Source organism: Panicum virgatum, chromosome 1N, assembly GCF_016808335.1.
Source record: "Panicum virgatum strain AP13 chromosome 1N, P.virgatum_v5, whole genome shotgun sequence".
Taxonomy (NCBI): Eukaryota; Viridiplantae; Streptophyta; class Magnoliopsida; order Poales; family Poaceae; genus Panicum; species Panicum virgatum.
Window position 1 is genome coordinate 54,818,556 of NC_053145.1, and position 19,563 is coordinate 54,838,118.

Genomic DNA, 19,563 nt, shown 5'->3' on the forward strand with positions numbered 1-19,563 from the left:
AAGTTCTAACATGAAAATTTGAGTTAACCCCGAAAAACAAGTGGAATCATTAAACTAGAATTCAAATTTTAAACTTTCAAACCATCGCTCAAATGAATTTTTGACTGAAAGGAAAGTTGTAGGAAATTTAATTTTGAACAACTTTCGTGTTCAAAATTTTTCGAGTTTCTGTTGAAAATCGTGAGTTTGGGCTAAGTCAAATAGTTGACCTTGGTTTTTCTCTCTCCACTCTCTTTCTCTCTCCTCTCTCTCTTCCTCGCTGACTCTCCCCTCCCTGCGCGCGCGCGGCAGAGCACGCGCCGCTGCCACCCGCTGCAGCGCTCGCTGCCCTGCTGCCGCTCCGCACTGCCTCGCCGCGCCACTGACTGCCGCCGCGCTCGAGTGCGCACGCGCTTGGGCGCCGCTCGCTGCCACCCGCCCGCACGGCAGCCTCGCCGCCAGAGCCGCCGCGCCATTACTGCCCGTCGCCCGGCCACACCACCCCGCTCCCGTCCCCCGTCGTTGACCCCGCGCCGCGCTTGAGTGCTCGCCTGCACGCTCGCCCGCTGACCCTCCCTCCCATTCCATCACCGCTGCAGCACGCCCCCCCCCCCCTCGCTGCGCCCCTGCTTGCCACCAATGGCGCTCCGCGACGCCGCCGTTGCGACAAGCAAGCCCGGCCGCGCACCTGCCCGCGCCGCTGCCCACGGCCGGCCTTCAATGCTGCGCGCCACCGACACCCCGCACTCCCTTCCCTCTCCCTGGCCGCCTTAAAGGCCAAGCTGAGCCTCGCACACGCGCGCCCAAAGCCACAGCCGCCCGCCATGGCCGCCGCCTAAGCTCCACCGCCGAACTCCCCTCTGCAGCCCCTCTTCTCCCCATTCTGCCTCGCCACCTCGCGTTCCCGCTCCTCCCCTCTCCGCTCCACCCCAAGCCGAGCTCGCCCTCCGCTCCCCGCGCCCTGGAACGCCGCCGCCCACGCCATTGCCGCCGCCGAGCACCCCCCTCACCGCGGAGCCCCCTTCCCCGCCCTTCCTCGCCTCCAATGGACCTCCTAGCTAGCTTCTGCTCACCTCCGTGAAGCTCCCAGACCACTCACCTCCGCCCCGGACCGCCGGAGCGGCGCCACCGCCGTCCGCCGCCGGCCGCCGCCGACACTGCTCCGTGGCCGGCCCTCCACAAGCCACCTGCGCATTGTTCAAACTTTTACAGTACTTGTATTTTAGTTCCAAGAGCCTACAGGAAAAGTTTGAGAATTTTTAGTTAAGTCAATCTGGACCAAATGATTTTTGGTGGGGATAGCTACACTAAATCATTAAAAATAGTTTCTGTGCATGAAAAATTCTAATAATTTTTCTAGGGTTAACCTTGAGTAAGTAACCGTTCTAGTAAAATATGAAGCTCTGTAACTTGCTAGAACAGTCTGTAGAAATTAGTTTTGATCCATGCAGCAATACTTTGTACTATTTTTCATACCCTGCACAATGCTTGTTTAATTGTGAAAAATTTATGGCAGGCTCATCTTTAGGTAGACAACCCTCAGTTAAAATTTCAGTACCAGTACTTTCATAGTTTGACCTGTAAAATTCATTTTTGTTTCTAGCAGTAGCTGTTTGATTTATTTTTCATGGTTAATACGCTGCATGAAATGGGCTGAAAATTTCACAGTAGCCCGTTATTTAGATATGTATCATCCATAAAAATTTCAAACCTAGAATCTCTGTGTAACTTTATTTATGATAAGGACATGCTTGACCTAGCAATAAATAAGAAAAAAAAAATCTTTCTTTTGCTGCATAGGGATAAAAGAGAAAACCCATCCTAGTTACTTTGTGAAGTCAGTATAATGAGTATTACTCTATAAATTATTGTCCAAAATGATGTAACATAATCTTTTGCAAACCATCTTAAGTTGGTGTTGGGTTACAACTCTTTAATGAAGGTTTGATTAAATCGTATCACTAAAATAACTCACGCTTATGCATTTCATATAGATTCGACTACTCTCCCTGATGGTACGTACGAGTTGGTGCCGGAGTCCGAGAGTGAGCCGCGTGAAGCTCAAGTGAACCTAACTGAAGTCACTGAAGACCCGAACCGAGTTTCGGAAGAGCCCACAGCTAGTTACGCTCAGGAAGGCAAGCCCCGGAGCATGACCTACCTATTTTAAATTATGCAACTATTTGTATTCCTGTTTATTGTGCATTTAAGTTGCAGGAATTGTTTGGAACCTTAGTTGCATGATCCTAGGTACCTATGCTTGAACACTAGTATGTGTAGGTCGCTAGTTGGCTATGCTAATGGTTCAGTAGAAGTCGAGTGATTTCCTGTCACTCGCGAGCTTATAGGAGTTGAATGATTACTACACACTGCAATATAAGGTTTACGGGCGGGGTTGTGTACTTGTGATACCCCGTCTGTTTAATAAAAATGGATAAGGCCGCGGTGTGTGGTAGTGGTGGTTAAGCGTTTGAACGTACTAACCACATGCCGAGAATATGGTAATCGGTAAGCTTAAGTACCTGATGGAACCGGCCGTGGAACATACTCCCCACTGTCTGGTCTATGGTCACGCACGGGTGCAGGGCACCCTAGGACGGTGGGCCTGTTTCATGCCCAGGGAAAAAGGGGAAAAGTCGCGTGGGTGAATGCATTCCCCATGCGTGTGTTTAGGTCTGCCGGGCCAGGTTAACAAATTCGATTCGAATCGTCCGTCTCTCACGGATATTGAGACTGCTTAACCCCTTTTGCCATATAGAGTAAGAAGTGGAACAATGATGATGCGAAATTTGGTTGTTTGATGAAAAATAATTGCTTTCCACCATGTATGCTTTAGGATAGATGCTAACGTAGAATGGTTAATCATAATAGAACTTGAAAGCTAAAATCGGAAAATAAGGACTCACTGTTTTTCGGCAAAGACAAACCCCTCAAGCCAAAAGCCTTGCATGTCTAGTTAGAGGGTTAGTTATATCCTAGTCGGGTAAGCCTTGCGGAGTATTAGTATACTCAGCCTTGCTTGTGGCTAAATTTTGTTTCAGGTAATACTTTTGAGGACATGATTGCTAGTTTGACTTGGCCGTGTACTCTGCCTCCGGGTTGGTCGGTGGAGTGGGATACGACGCCGGCCAGCGATGGCAATGCCGAGTGATGTCATGTACGGGCTTCATCATGACATCATGTATCGTCGTTTAGAACTCGTTTTATTTTCCGCTGCAATGAACTCTGAACTACTTGCAATTTGAACTTCAAGTACCTTTCGGAGATTTCGAACTTGGTTTGTAATAATTAAGTTAAGACTCTGTAATGTAATATAACTGTGAAATGTTGTACTCTCTGGGCTCACCTTCGTGTGGGTTTCATGTAAGCTTTGGGTTCGATCGATGCTAAGGTGGATTCTTCGGGACTTTACCCGACAGCGCTGCCGAATTACTCCGGTTGAAGTGCGTGGTAGCCGGGATTATCCTTAAGATGATGGTTAGCGCACTTGAGCCGGGTTAATTAGGGTGGTACTGCCACAGCTGGTATCAGAGCCAAACAAAGCGCACACCCGAGAGTGTGACTAGATTTTAAAAGTTTTACTTAAAACTTAGCCACATAATCGCGTTTGGTAAATACGTTGGTTCGTTAAGGATTGTGTATAGTACGTAAAGCCCTAGGGAAAATTATGGGAGTTACTAGGTGGCTAGCTAACTTATGGTTTATTTATAACTGACTTCCAGCACATTTCTTTCTGTATTTTAAATTCAGCATTTACATTATGTAACGACGCACCTACGCTAAGGTAAGACGGTAAGGATCCTCAGTCAGCTGAGGGAGTCTGACCTTCCCGTCGGTGATGCGAGCCGAACGCTGCCCTCAAGCAGTGGCTTACTTGAGGTGCTGCCAATATACCAACTATAAGTTGACTATATTGGGAGTAAAGTATACTCAGTCAACTGAGGGAGATTGACCTTCCCGTCGGTGATGCGAACCGAACGCTGTGCTCAAGCAGTGGCCTACTTGAGCTGCTGCCAATATACCGACCATCGGTCGATTATATTGGGAGTAAAAGAAAACGTGAATACGTCACCTCAGTAGTGTATGAGCGCTGATCATGCAGTGTTGGACGCATGGATGCCGCTTCTATAGTGAGCGGTAATGTATGGGGACGCTTTCATGTGTGCTGGCATGAAAGGTTCAATGAAATTTATATCTGTCAATTTTCTGCTGGTACACTAACCGCGATTACGTAAGTTAAGCACGGTTAGAACTCGGCTAGAAATATATATATGGAGAGACGTAAGTTGTGCCATGCCACCGGTACTAACCCCGTAAGTCCAAAACTATTTGGCAATTGCTTTCCTTGTGAGGACGAATGGGTCATGCATGCATCATGATCATAAAATTGAAAGCCAATAAAAATAGATGTGGGTTAGTCGGGAATGTTAAGGTTTCACCTGAGCACGGTTCCTCTCCTCTCACTTAAGGTCTATCTAGAAATCTGTCATTTTCAGCTATATCCTGGAAGATGAATTTATTGAACTTGGTAGATGACTTTATCTGTAGAAGCGCCAATGGATAATTTTGCTCCAAAACTTGTCTACTAGCTTTTGTTTAAATTTGAGAATTTTTCGACTTCTATACCGTAGGGCACACTAGAAACTTTGACACCCTGTTTTTCTGTCAGCTTTGAGCACCTGTGTTGCACGAATTTTTAGGCCATCCTAGAAATGTTTTCTGCAGATGCGTTCAACACAAAACTTGTGCCAAATTTACTCACCAAGCTTCTGTAAAAATTTGGTGATTTTAGGCTGAGTGGTTTGACCTCAGCACTCAGTTTACTAACTCTCTGGTCACTGAAAATTCTGGGCTGACAGCAAAGCAAACTATAAGGATAAGACCTTCTTAGGCTCTGATCTAGCTCTTGAGTTGACTAGCAAAATTGTTTCTAACAACCTTAGGAATGTTCCTGTAAATTTTGAGAATTTTTAGAGCTCTGTACTTTCAGTTATACTCGTTTTTGTGCACTACCTAAAATCTGTTTTAGCCATCACTTACTTGTGCATATCTAATTGTACAGATGGCTGCCCCTGCACTCCTGGTGTTTGATGAGGATGGGCGTGCACACTCCGAGTGCACACACTGGCAGGGTTTTCCCTCCATTCTTTGGGAGGTGATGCGCGATGCCGGATATCCCAGTCCCCCACGCTATGTGGGCGAGGAGTTCCTTGAGATGGGAGTCGCGCGCTGTCGCGTGCGCATGACTCATGCTCCCCACCCTTTTCCAGATCACTGGGCTTCCTTGGAGCTGGAGGTAGTTGGATACCTTCTGGTTGACACTTGGGAAGTTGCAGCCATGACAGCACTCAACAAGTTTTGTGAGAAGAATTATGCAGCTGTCACACTAGCTCCTATTGGCCTCTTCCCAGCAGAGCAGCCCAATGACCCTAACTGGCTTAGTCGGGTCGGACACACTGGGTACCTTCAGCAAAACAGAGCTGCAGAGACTATCTCCATGTCAGTGAAGTGCATGAATGCATTGTACCGCTTGCAAACTTTACAGGCCAAGGCCATGACCCAGATCATTGCTTCTGCACGGACTAGCCACGAGATAGTGATTGCTAAGAATGAGCAGATCAGGGATTTGGATGCCCATGTTGGCCAACTGGAGGGTCTAATTGAGGAGCGTGATGTTCTCTTGGACAACAGGGATGCTGACTTTGCACTTCTTGAGCAGCAGTTTACCGCCCAGCAAGTTCAGTTGAATGCTGCCTTTGATCACATTGAGATGTTGGAGGCTCAGCAGGCCCAGCCTGAGGCCATGGAGGAGGAGCCCCAGGAGGTTCAGGGTATCTCAGGACTTGACACTACGTCTGGAGTGCCCCTGCCACCACTTCCGGGAGCTCACTCTCCAGTTAGGAGCGAGTCTTCCGTCAACAACCTGGACGACTTTTAGATGATGTCTTAAGTAGTCGTTCGCGCATACTCCCCTGTAGGGTAGGCTAACTTTGGATGGTGATGTAATAGGCTAACTAAGAGTTGAGTACCTCGCTTTTGTCAAAGAGTACCACTCCTATGTAAAAGTATCTTAATCGTTTAGGCTTTAGCTAAGAACTTGATGAATGGTTGTAATGGTTTAATTGCAGTGGAGTCTATCGCTGCAGAAACTTGTTTGAATTTTTATCCATGTTTCCTTGCATTTCTGGGCTGTGTGTCGAATACCAAAGTGGTTGGGAATTTCATGATCTAAGTGCTCACCAAATTTCAGCATTTTTAGACCTGTGTGTCAAAAGTTATGGCCCGAACATTACACCTCGGCCTGCTGAAAAACAGACTGGACAGAGCAGTAGAAATTGAATTTTTCGCCCACCTTAACTGTTGATTCAGCTTTGGAGTTGAATACTAAAGTTGTCGTATGATAAATTATCTATCTGTTGTAAAAATTTGGGCACATTTCGATGAAAATAGTGCGAGTTATGAATTTTCTTGTAACAAACAGCATTGCTGTCCCTATTGTTATCGTGCTCCTTTCAGTTTTACTTTTCAGCACTACCCTTCTGTTCTTGGGGAATGTCATATGTCATCCTACTAATGAGTGAATTTGCCATTCCAGATGGTAGGAGCGACACGTGGCAACCCTGAGGGTTTTGGGGACGCGAATGGTAGCAGTTCGCAGCGACCGCCACCACCGCCACCCAACTTCGCGGAATATATGGCCGCCCAAACCGAGTTACTCCGTCAACTCGTCCAGGGACAGCAACAACAGCAACAGCAACGGGGTGGACCCAATGTTCATCAACCTCAAGCTGCTGGTTACCCGGAATTCTTGGCAACTCAGCCCCCTCTGTTCAACAAAACAGAAGAGCCACTGGATGCGGATGCTTGGATTCGCACAATTGAGTCCAAGTTTTCCCTACTTCTGGCACCATGCTCAGAGCAAAACAAGGCTCGCTTTGCCGCGCAACAGCTTCGCGGTTCGGCACGTCTTTGGTGGGATAACTACCTTGGCATGCTCCCAGCTGATCACGTTGCCACTTGGGAGGAATTCAAGGCTGCATTCAAGGGTCACCATATTCCAGAAGGACTCATGGATAGGAAGCTGAATGAGTTCCTGGCTCTTACTCAAGGGACACGTACAGTTCTCCAATATGCCCAAGCTTTCAACAATCTCTGTCAGTACGCGGGCTATCATGCTGACACAGATATTAAGAAGCGTGATCGTTTTCGTAGAGGCTTAAACACCAAGCTCAAGGAACGACTAAACCCCATTAGGGTCGACACATACAATGAGCTGGTAAATCTCGCACTCACTCAAGAAGACTGTATCGTGACTCACCGTGCTGAGAAAAAGAGGAAAGCGCCAGCTTGACCCTCTAGTGCGCAGCCACAGAGATATCGCATAGTACAGAATGTTGCACCCCAGATTCCTCAGAAAGCCCCTCAGCCAGGGCGTTGGGTTATCAGGCCTCCACTGCAGCAAAGTGTTGCACGTTTCCCTATTCCTCAGTTAACTGGCCCAAGGCCAACTGCTCCACCGCCAGCCCGTCCAAGTGAGGGAAATCGTTGTTTCAATTGTGGGAGCTCAACTCATTTCGCCCGTGAGTGCCCGCAACCCAGGCGACAAAACCAGGGCCAAGGCTTTAATCAAAACAACAAGAACAAGGGCAGAAGGCAAACTGTTTAGGTCAAGCAAGGGCGTATCAATTTCACCACTCTTGCAGAACTTTCTGAGGGCGCACCAGTGATGACGGGTACATTTTCTATCCACAACAAGCATGCAGTTATATTATTTGATTCTGGTGCATCGCATAGTTTCATTGGTGCAAAATTTGGTGCAAAAATGGGTTTGGATTTTACTCACACAAAAGGGTCGTACATGATATCAACCCCAGGGGGTAAAATCGCTTCGAATCAAATAACACGGCTTGTGCCAATCAAGTTGGGTAGCCTGACCATCAACACCGACCTTATACTCCTACCACTTGAGGGTATAGATATCATCCTGGGGATGAATTGGATGACTCAGCATGGGGTTATAATAGATATTCCTGCCAGAGCTGTTGAACTAAATTCCCCAATATACGGAGCCACTACTCTCTATTTACCCTTCCAAGAGTGTGTCAATTCTTGTGCCTTTGCCATGAGCACATCCAACCCAGAAGAAATTCCGGTGGTATGCGAGTACGCCGATGTATTTCCGGAGGACTTGCCAGGAATGCCACCAGATAGAGAGATTGAGTTTATTATTGAACTACAACCAGGCACTGCCCCTATCTCAAAGAGGCCATATAGAATGCCACCTAAAGAGTTGGCCGAGTTAAAAATCCAACTTCAAGAGCTTCTGGACAAGGGCTTCATTCGCCCCAGTGCATCACCTTGGGGTTGTCCAGCCCTCTTTGTAAAGAAAAAGGATGATAGTTTGAGGTTGTGTGTGGACTACCGACCTCTCAATGCGGTGACAATCAAAAACAAATATCCCCTTCCCCGCATTGATGTTCTTTTCGATCAACTGGCTGGAGCTAGAATTTTCTCAAAGATTGATCTTCGCTCTGGCTATCATCAGATTAAAATTCGTCCATGTGATATTCCTAAAACCGCATTCTCCACACGGTATGGACTCTACGAGTATTTGGTCATGTCTTTTGGTCTCACAAATGCACCTGCCTACTTCATGTATCTCATGAACTCGGTATTCATGCCTGAGCTCGACAAGTTCGTCGTGGTTTTCATTGATGACATCCTTATTTATTCCAAGAATGAGGAAGACCATGCTAAGCACCTGCGCATTGTTCTTCAACGTCTTCGGGACCATCAGCTCTATGCTAAATTCTCCAAATGTGAATTCTGGCTAGATAGTGTGAAATTCTTGGGCCACACTATTTCCAGCGAAGGCATAGCTGTGGATCCTAGCAAAGTGCAAGAAGTGATGGACTGGAAACCTCCTACCTCCGTTCATCAGATTCGCAGTTTTCTTGGTTTAGACGGATATTATCGCCGATTCATTCCGGATTTCTCCAGAATTGCTAAGCCAATGACTGAACTATTGAAGAAAGGAGTAAAGTTTGTGTGGGATGAAAAATGTGAAAAGGCTTTCCACACCCTAAGGGAGCAGTTGACTACAGCACCTGTCTTAGCTCAACTTGATAACACCAAGTCCTTTGACGTGTATTGTGACGCGTCAGGTACTGGTCTTGGTTGTGTGCTCATGCAAGACAATAGAGTTATTGCTTATGCGTCACGAGCTCTGCGACCCCATGAGCAGAATTATCCTACTCACGACCTCGAATTAGCAGCTGTCATTCATGCTCTAAAGATATGGAGGCATTATCTTATGGGTACGCATTGCAATATCTACACCGATCACAAAAGTCTCAAATATATCTTCACTCAAGCTGACCTAAATATGAGACAAAGACGGTGGCTAGAATTAATCAAGGATTATGATCTTGAGGTGCACTATCACCCAGGCAAGGCTAATGTTGTAGCAGATGCATTAAGTCGCAAAGCTCATTGCCATTGCCTATCCATGGAATCCTATTCTGAAACCCTCTGTCATGAGATGAGGAAACTCCAGTTGGAAATGATTCCCCAAGGCACATTAAATCACCTCGCAATTGAACCAACTCTTCATGATCAAATCATTATGGCCCAGTTACATGATAAAGGTGTGGGGATCATTAAACAGAAACTCTCTCAAGGAGAAAGGAAGTATAAGTGTTTTCGTCAGGACCATAAGGGAGTCCTATGGTTTGAAAGTCGTTTAGTTGTTCCGAAAAATCATGATCTTCGAAAGCAAATTCTCGACGAGGCACATCTTTCCAAATTTTCTATTCACCTGGGCAGTACCAAGATGTATCAAGATCTTAGGCAGAATTTCTGGTGGACTAGGATGAAAAGGGAAATTGCTAAATATGTCTCGGAATGTGACACCTGCCAGAGAGTAAAAGCCAGCCACTTGAGAGTAGCCGGTTTGCTTCAACCTCTACCTATCCCGTCATGGAAATGGGAAGACATAAGTATGGACTTCATTGTTGGATTACCCAACACATCCCAGAGACATGATTCCATTTGGGTTATCGTGGATAGACTCACCAAGACGGCACATTTTATTCCAGTACATACTACTTACACTGCCAAGAAGTATGCCGAGATCTATCTCGATCGTATTGTTTGCTTGCATGGGGTACCCAAGACAATCATTTCTGATCGTGGGACACAGTTCGTTGCACGCTTTTGGGAACAGTTGCAAGCATCTCTTGGGACAAAATTAATTCGAAGCTCAGCTTATCACCCCCAAACTGATGGGCAAACTGACAGGGTGAACCAAATCCTGGAAGACATGTTGAGAGCTTGCGTCATTCATTATGACAAGAGTTGGGACAAATGTCTAGCTCTAGCGGAGTTCTCATATAACAATAGTTATCAAGAGAATTTGAAAATGGCATCATTTGAGGCCTTATATGGTCGACGGTGTCGTACCCCTTTGAGTTGGTCGCAAGTCGGAGAACGAGTGGTATTCGGACCCGATCTCGTAACAGAGGCAGAAGAGAAAGTAAGGGTAATACAAGGGAATTTAAAGGCCGCCCAGTCTAGGCAAAAGAGTTATTTTGATAAAAGGAGAGACCCTTTGCAATTTGAAGTGGGTAATTATGTCTATCTTCGAGTCTCGCCAACCAAGGGTGTGCAGAGATTCGGTGTGAAGGGCAAATTAGCTCCCCGATATGTTGGCCCTTATGAAATCACTGAGATTTGTGGACCCGTGGCCTATAGACTACGCCTTCCTCCTCGACTGGCAGCAGTACATGATGTTTTCCATGTTTCTCAACTCAAGAAGTGTGTTCGGGTTCCCACCGAAATCATTGAACAAACAAAAATATTGGTAGAACCAGATCTCTCTTACGTCGAATACCCTATCAAGGTTCTTGATCAAAAGGAAAGGGTCACTCGAAGAAAAGCAGTTAAGATGTACAAGATTCAATGGAGTCACCATACCGAAGAGGAAGCTACCTAGGAAACTGAAAGCTACCTAAATCAGAGTTTCCTCGGCTTTCTGAATACCCCTGGAGGTACACCTTTTTCCTGCACTTAGCTTGCTTATCTGAATCTCGGGACGAGATTCTCTTAAGGGGGGTAGGCTGTAACACCTCTAGTGTTTAGTACTGTATAAAACAAGAAATTAACATGTAATGACACGTTAAACCCCCCCCCAATTCTGAATTACTTATAAGCCCGAAATTCCGTTTAAACACGCCAAAAAGTCAACTCTCACCCTTTTGCTCCAATGAAATTTTGCCCAAAATGAAAGTTGTAGAGTTTGACAAAATAAACAACTTTCGTGTTCAAAGTTTTTCAAGTTCTAACATGAAAATTTGAGTTAACCCCGAAAAACAAGCGGAATCATTAAACTCGAATTCAAATTTTAAACTTTCAAACCATCGCTCAAATGAATTTTTGACTGAAAGGAAAGTTGTAGGAAATTTAATTTTGAACAACTTTCGTGTTCAAAATTTTTCGAGTTTCTGTTGAAAATCGTGAGTTTGGGCTAAGTCAAACAGTTGACCTTGGTTTTTCTCTCTCCACTCTCTTTCTCTCCTCTCTCTCTTCCTCGCTGACTCTCCCCTCCCTGCGCGCGCGCGGCAGAGCACGCGCCGCTGCCACCCGCTGCCACGCTCGCTGCCCTGCTGCCGCTCCGCACTGCCTCGCCGCGCCACTGACTGCCGCCGCGCTCGAGTGCGCACGCGCCTGGGCGCCGCTCGCTGCCACCCGCCCGCACGGCAGCCTCGCCGCCAGAGCCGCCGCACCATTACTGCCCGTCGCCCGGCCACACCACCCCGCTCCCGTCCCCCGTCGTTGACCCCGCGCCGCGCTTGAGTGCTCGCCTGCACGCTCGCCCGCTGACCCTCCCTCCCATTCCATCACCGCTGCAGCACGCCCCCCCTCGCTGCGCCCCTGCTTGCCACCAATGGCGCTCCGCGACGCCGTCGTTGCGACAAGCAAGCCCGGCCGCGCACCTGCCCGCGCCGCTGCCCACGGCCGGCCTTCAATGCTGCGCGCCACCGACACCCCGCACTCCCTTCCCTCTCCCTGGCCGCCTTAAAGGCCAAGCTGAGCCTCGCACACGCGCGCCCAAAGCCACAGCCGCCCGCCATGGCCGCCGCCTAAGCTCCACCGCCGAACTCCCCTCTGCAGCCCCTCTTCTCCCCATTCTGCCTCGCCACCTCGCGTTCCCGCTCCTCCCCTCTCCGCTCCACCCCAAGCCGAGCTCGCCCTCCGCTCCCCGCGCCCTGGAACGCCGCCGCCCACGCCATTGCCGCCGCCGAGCACCCCCCTCACCGCGGAGCCCCCTTACCCGCCCTTCCTCGCCTCCAATGGACCTCCTAGCTAGCTTCTGCTCACCTCCGTGAAGCTCCCAGACCACTCACCTCCGCCCCGGACCGCCGGAGCGGCGCTACCGCCGTCCGCCGCCGGCCGCCGCCGCCACTGCTCCGTGGCCGGCCCTCCACAAGCCACCCCGAGCTCAACCAAGGGCGTCCCAAGGTTGCTCTCGCTCTCCGCATGCTGTTCCCCCACTTCCCCTCGCCGCCGGCGAGCTCCCTCGCCGGGAACCGGACCGCCCGCCGCCTCCCCTGCTCCAAGTCCGGCCAAGGGCATGTCCGCGAGGAAAACACTTCTTCCAGGGGCCTAGATGCTAGTTTACATTTCCTTTTTCTTTTTGTTTTGAAAAATAGCAAATTAGTAAATTCGTTTAAAAATCGTAGAAAAATCAGAAAAATGCAAACTCAATTGTTCTGGAATCTTTGCAAAGATATCTACAACTTTTTCTACATGCACTTTTTCATTTGCTCAATAGTTTTTACTTCATTTAAAATGCAAAGGAAATGTTCTTTATATTAGATCTCAAGTTACAAGCATGAGTTGTTAGCCATATTTGGTCAGTAGGTTACATGTTAGACGTCTAAGCTTGTGTAAAAATTTCGTGGACAGTTTACATGCCTAGCTATCATTTTATTTAACTCTTGTTATATGCCTAGGAGGGATAGTTTTATTTACCCAGGGTGTTATGATATGTTTCATGGGTTCAAACTTTTACAGTACTTGTATTTTAGTTCCAAGAGCCTACAGAAAAAGTTTGAGAATTTTTAGTTAAATCAATCTGGACCAAATGATTTTTGGTGAGGATAGCTACACTAAATCATTAAAAATAGTTTCTGTGCATGAAAAATTCTAATAATTTTTATAGGGGTTAACCTTGAGTGAGTAACCGTTCTAGTAAAATATGAGGCTCTGTAACTTGCTAGAACATTCTGTAGAAATTAGTTTTGATCCATGCAGCAATACTTTGTACTATTTTTCATACCCTGCACAATGCTTGTTTAATTGTGAAAAATTTATGGCAGGCTCATATTTAGGTATACAACCCTCAGTTAAAATTTCAGTACCAGTACTTTCATAGTTTGACCTGTAAAATTCATTTTTGTTTCTAGGAGTAGCTGTTTGATTTATTTTTCATGGTTAATAGGCTACATGAAATGGGCTGAAAATTTCACAGTAGGCCAGTTATTTAGATATGTATCATCCATAAAAATTTCAAACCTAGAATCTCTGTGTAACTTTATTTATGATAAGGACATGCTTGACCTAGCAATAAATAAGAAAAAAAAATCTTTCTTTTGCTGCATAGGGATAAAAGAGAAAACCCATCCTAGTTACTTTGTGAAGTCAGTATAATGAGTATTACTCTATAAATGATTGTCCAAAATGATGTAACATAATCTTTTGCAAACCATCTTAAGTTGGTGTTGGGTTACAACTCTTTAATGAAGGTTTGATTAAATCGTATCACTAAAATAACTCACGCTTATGCATTTCATATAGATTCGACTACTCTCCCTGACGGTACGTACGAGTTGGTGCCGGAGTCCGAGAGTGAGCCGCGTGAAGCTCAAGTGAACCTAACTGAAGTCACTGAAGACCCGAACCGAGTTTCGGAAGAGCCCACAGCTAGTTACGCTCAGGAAGGCAAGCCCCGGAGCATGACCTATCTATTTTAAATTATGCAACTATTTGTATTCCTGTTTATTGAACATTTAAGTTGCAGGAATTGTTTGGAACCTTAGTTGCATGATCCTAGGTACCTATGCTTGAACACTAGTATGTGTAGGTCGCTAGTTGGCTATGCTAATGGTTCAGTAGAAGTCGAGTGATTTCCTGTCACTCGCGAGCTTATAGGAGTTGAATGATTACTACACACTGCAATATAAGGTTTACGGGCGGGGTTGTGTACTTGTGATACCCCGTCTGTTTAGTAAAAATGGATAAGGCTGCGGTGTGTGGTAGTGGTGGTTAAGCGTTTGAACGTACTAACCACATGCCGAGAATATGGTAATCGGTAAGCTTAAGTACCTGATGGAACCGGCCGTGGAACATACTCCCCACTGTCTGGTCTATGGTCACGCACGGGTGCAGGGCACCCTAGGACGGTGGGCCTGTTTCATGCCCGGGGAAAAAGGGGAAAAGTAGCGTGGGTGACTGCATTCCCCATGCGTGTGTTTAGGTCTGCTTGGCCAAGTTAACAAATTCGATTCGAATCGTCCGTCTCTCACGGATATTGAGACTGCTTAACCCCTTTTGCCACATAGAGTAAGAAGTGGAACAATGATGATGAGAAATTTGGTTGATTGATGAAAAATAATTGCTTTCCACCATGTATGCTTTAGGATAGATGTTAACGTAGAATGGTTAATCATAATAGAACTTGAAAGCTAAAATCGGAAAATAAGGACTCACTGTTTTTCGGCAAAGACAAACCCCTCAAGCCAAAAGCCTTGCATGTCTAGTTAGAGGGTTAGTTATATCCTAGTCGGGTAAGCCTTGCGGAGTATTAGTATACTCAGCCTTGCTTGTGGCTAAATTTTGTTTCAGGTAATACTTTTGAGGACATGATTGCTAGTTTGACTTGGCCGTGTACTCTGCCTCCGGGTTGGTCGGTGGAGTGGGATACAACGCCGGCCAGCGATGGCAATGCCGAGTGATGTCATGTACGGGCTTCATCATGACATCATGTATCGTCGTTTAGAACTCGTTTTATTTTCCGCTGCAATGAACTCTGAACTACTTGCAATTTGAACTTCAAGTACCTTTCGGAGATTTCGAACTTGGTTTGTAATAATTAAGTTAAGACTCTGTAATGTAATATAACTGTGAAATATTGTACTCTCTGGGCTCACCTTCGTGTGGGTTTCATGTAAGCTTTGGGTTCGATCGATGCTAAGGTGGATTCTTCGGGACTTTACCCGACAGCGCTGCCGAATTACTCCGGTTGAAGTGCGTGTTAGCCGGGATTATCCTTAAGATGATGGTTAGCGCACTTGAGCCGGGTTAATTAGGGTGGTACTGCCACACAGAGCTACAGTCACCACTGCTTGGAGTGATAATGACAGTATTGCCGCTACAATCATCGTGTGCGGCTGAAGCCTCCCCATTACCTTCAACATCAACATGAGCGCCACCATCAGCGGCCAGGTCTTCTCCTGCAGGTAGATTGCCATCCATATTGCATCTAGTATCCTTCTGATCGTTTGGAATGTCATCGTTGCTCGTGCTCGCTATCTTATCACGTTGAGCTCGCTGGTGAAAATAATTGATGACATCAATAATGATATTTTGAGCAGTTTGTGGAGCTGAATCAATGTTCCCTGCTGCATACTTCGTGTATAGTTCAGTGACATCATTCAGCGTCTGCAAGAAAAAAAAAAGGCTTCGTGTGTGAGCTAAAAAAATATAAGAACTGTTGAAAAACTAAAAAAAATGTAAAAAATACCTCAGGAGACATATTCCCATGAATAGTTTCAACAAGTGTCTTCTTGAAAGTGGCACCATCAATAACACAAGTTGGAGATGGCGTTCTACCCCCAGTTTGTTTGTAATAACAAGTTGACTTGAAAGGTAATACCTGCACATAAATAATATTAAACTAAAACACCATCTCTGTACTAATTTATAAACTGAACATAAAATTTTGTTTGTAATAACAAGTTGACTTTAAAAGGTAATACTAGCACATAAATAATACTAAACTAAGACACCATCTCCGTATGAATCTATTAACTGAACAGAAAAATCTATAACTGAACAGAAAATAACACCAACTCTGTACGAATCTATAAACTGAAGAGAAAATAACACCAAATCTATGCTAGTATATAAACTGAAGAGAAAATAACACCGTAATTAAAACAAAAAATAACATAGCTTTCATCATACATTGCATTTTCCATATGTGTGTCCTTGTACGCAATCAAACTTGGACATATCTTTGATCATGTCCCCCTTCCAAACAGAAATACGAGGGAGCGTTGGTGGTACTTGTTCCTGGCCAGTATTGAGAAAATCAAGATACACAACCTGCACATATAAAAACAAAAAAATTTACACAATGATAAAGAATTTATACAAGAACAATGAAGATGGCATGACACATTGAACTTACACAAAGGATAAACAAACATCCTCCCATAGTAGTGGTAGCTTGTTCATCTTTCTTGAGCCCATGATACTTCTCGATTTGCTTGAACAACCAATAATGAACAAACTTGCTCCAGTCCCACTCTTTGGCTTTCTTAACATCAACCAGTGGTTTGAGGTACTCGGTGCTAGGGCGAACATTTGAGTTCGGGCATAGGAAGGCAACTAGTGCAACTACGAGAAAATTGCGGACAAGGTCGTCATCGGAAATACCATCTTTCAGAATATTTTGACCGCAAACCTTCAAGGATGGCAGACTGGACATGTTCATTGACCTTAAGAAAGCAAGCTTTCCATGTTCTGCATGTGCTTTTGAGATTGTCTTCCCCCTAAGTGGGATGCCAAGCACATCATGGACAGTTTGTGGGGTTATGGGGATGGACTTATTCTTCAATACAATGTCCCAGCTGCTTTCACGGACATGATCAGCCACCCAACGAGCAAATGCGAGGGGTACTGCACACTTATCAAATAGCAGCAAAGATCCAAAACCATAAGACTCAATGACATCGCGCTTGTGTTTGTTCAGAGAGCCAAGAACCTCTGAAAAATAGGAGATATTTTGCTTTGTGACAGCCTTCAAAGCAACACCACGACTATTACCATTGCTTGTATTTCGAGCAGCATGAGAAACTTTGGAGCTGCTACCAACACAACCAGATACTTCAGAAATAAAGTGCCTGAATGAAGTGCACACCTAATGCAGGACAGAGAGAGAGAGAGAGAAATTACAATATAGAACAAGGAACCAAAACTGATATCATGAAAGAGAGGGCATTTTTGAATCTAAAAAAAAGATAACTTACTGATTTCTTTAGCATATTAAAAAGTGCATCATCATCAAGTGAACTCAAATGGACAAAACCAGAACTATGACTGTGTGCATTGTCATTTGGAGCTCCCTCATAATTTTCATCATCAGTATCTCTCTCAGATGAGTCTAAATACTCATGATCATCTTGGACATCATCATAGAAATTACCACGTGCAGGTTGACTCATCTAGCAAAAGAAGCAGCAAGAAAAGGTAGTACAAACATACACCAATCTATATTAGTTTGGGGACACAAACATCAACATACTGTGATTCAAACCATTATGATGCAGAATGCATGCATAGTCATAAAAAAATAATTTGCTACAACAGACATGATATTGAAAAATAATTTGCTTGAATGACAAACATAAATATGACACATCCTGGAATAGTATAAATTTAGTTCTTCTAACTGACTAATTCTATGCACCTAACTGTGTGAAATTATGATTAAGCTCTAGCTGATCCACAAAGACACATACACAAAACTAGGGAGGGAGGGAGAGTTCAGTAATCTAGCAAAAAAATAGCACTACTCCCTAACCAGTCAAAAACTGCTACAAGTTTTAATTTTTTAATCATATACAAAAGCGTCTTGGCAAATCAAATCAAATATAAAGATATTATTTTCAAGAATCAACAGTTCAACACCCCTTAGAACAAACATATTAACTCTAGGATGATCACGCTAGTTCATAATATGCTCATACACCAGCAACACTAGGTCATAGTGCACAAAATAAAAAACTTATTCAATCATGGCTTACCTATACAAGAAAAGGAATATAAACAGTTCTACAAAAAGTATTACATTACCATTGTAAAGCAAATCAAAATATTACTGTCTCAGATATGGAGCTTTCAAAGCTGAAAAAGAAGCAAAAGAAGAACTTCCCCCCTGATCCAAACAAAAAGAGTCATACAGTTAGCATGTATAACAGGAAAAAAAGAACAGACAAGAACGGTAACCCACTAAAAAAATTGACAAATGGTTTAATATGATAAGGCAAAAAACAAGGTCTACTAAAACACTAGACGATGGTAACCCACCAAACCAATGGGCTGAAATCAAAATAACCCAACTTTAGTAACCCCCTACTGGATATCAATCACAACCTACCTAAAAACAATCGCGTTTATTAGTACCAATAAACATGTGTACACAGACAGAAACATATAATAGACAATAAAAATCATGTGTGATTATGAAAGTCAGAAGCACCAAGCAAAACGTATCAAAGTGAGTGGGTTGGAGGAAAATGGTGAGCCAACACAGATAGAACCTGACATCAACAATAAAATGAGCCATAATATTTTATTCTTTTAGTACCTATAAGCACCTAGATTACTATTTATCTATGACTTCAAATACTCTGAGTTCATGATCTGTAGCCTGTATTCCATACGAACAACCAAAAGATGGGAAAAGGTAGTTTTTCGGTGCTAGAAATGTATCTGATTTCTGCAAAAAATGGAGCAAGCAAAAATGAACCAAAAACCCTAACACCTATATAGTAGATCCGCACACAACAGCCCACTTAAAAACTGTAATTGTGTGCCAAAACAAAGGGATCGACCACACCTGGTCTCACCACCAAAAAGTAAACAATCCCAACCCCCTCCCTTACACACGTTCACAAAACAACATCCCCTACCAAGCATGCTGGTGTCTCAATCCGTGGCTAACAGTTCCTGCATCTTGCCTAGCTAACGCCAGCTCCAGACACCCCCATCCGCGGGGGACCCGCGGCAGCGTGCTCGCCTGAGCTCTCACCGCCCGACACACCAGGCTCCGGGTCGGCGCTTGCCCTCAGTGCGTGCAGCCACAATCCCTTCCCCCAATCCCGAAACAGAAACATGAAAATCCATCTCAAAGAGGTGGTCGTGTGAAGAAATCTAGACAAGCATGTGCTGATCCCCTCACCCCAGCCCTCTCACTCACAGTGTGTTCCTTGTGCCCCTCCAAATCCCTCCCCCTCCATCCATGAAATGGAGTATAAATCAAACACACGCACAAATCATGGGGGGATCTAGGTGGAAACCCTAACAAAATCGCAGAGGGCACGCTCGCGGATGAGAAACTTACAGTCGAGGACGCCGCTGCCTCCTCCTCGCACTAGTTGCTGTCGCCGATGGGGGCTCCGGCGATCTGGGCACAGAATCACGCAGGCGCCCGCCCAGGAACCATGGCCTCCCCTTGGCTTCCTTCTATCAGACGCAAGAGTGGGTGGGGGTCTGAGCCTCTGACTGAGAAGTCGAAAG

At 45.3% G+C, this 19,563-nt stretch overlaps 1 protein-coding gene across 1 annotated transcript; it reads right to left on the reverse strand.

The window, feature by feature from the left end:
* Positions 1-15,222: 15,222 nt before the first annotated feature.
* On the reverse strand, positions 15,223-19,563 carry LOC120656748. The gene is made up of 6 exons (XM_039934929.1): positions 19,388-19,563; positions 17,292-18,199; positions 16,451-17,182; positions 16,225-16,365; positions 15,782-15,913; positions 15,223-15,699 (listed from the first exon to the last, which is right to left on the reverse strand). The coding sequence occupies exons 2-6, from the start codon at positions 17,484-17,486 to the stop codon at positions 15,340-15,342; spliced, it is 1,560 nt and encodes a 519-aa protein (XP_039790863.1). The 5' UTR covers positions 17,487-18,199; positions 19,388-19,563; the 3' UTR covers positions 15,223-15,339.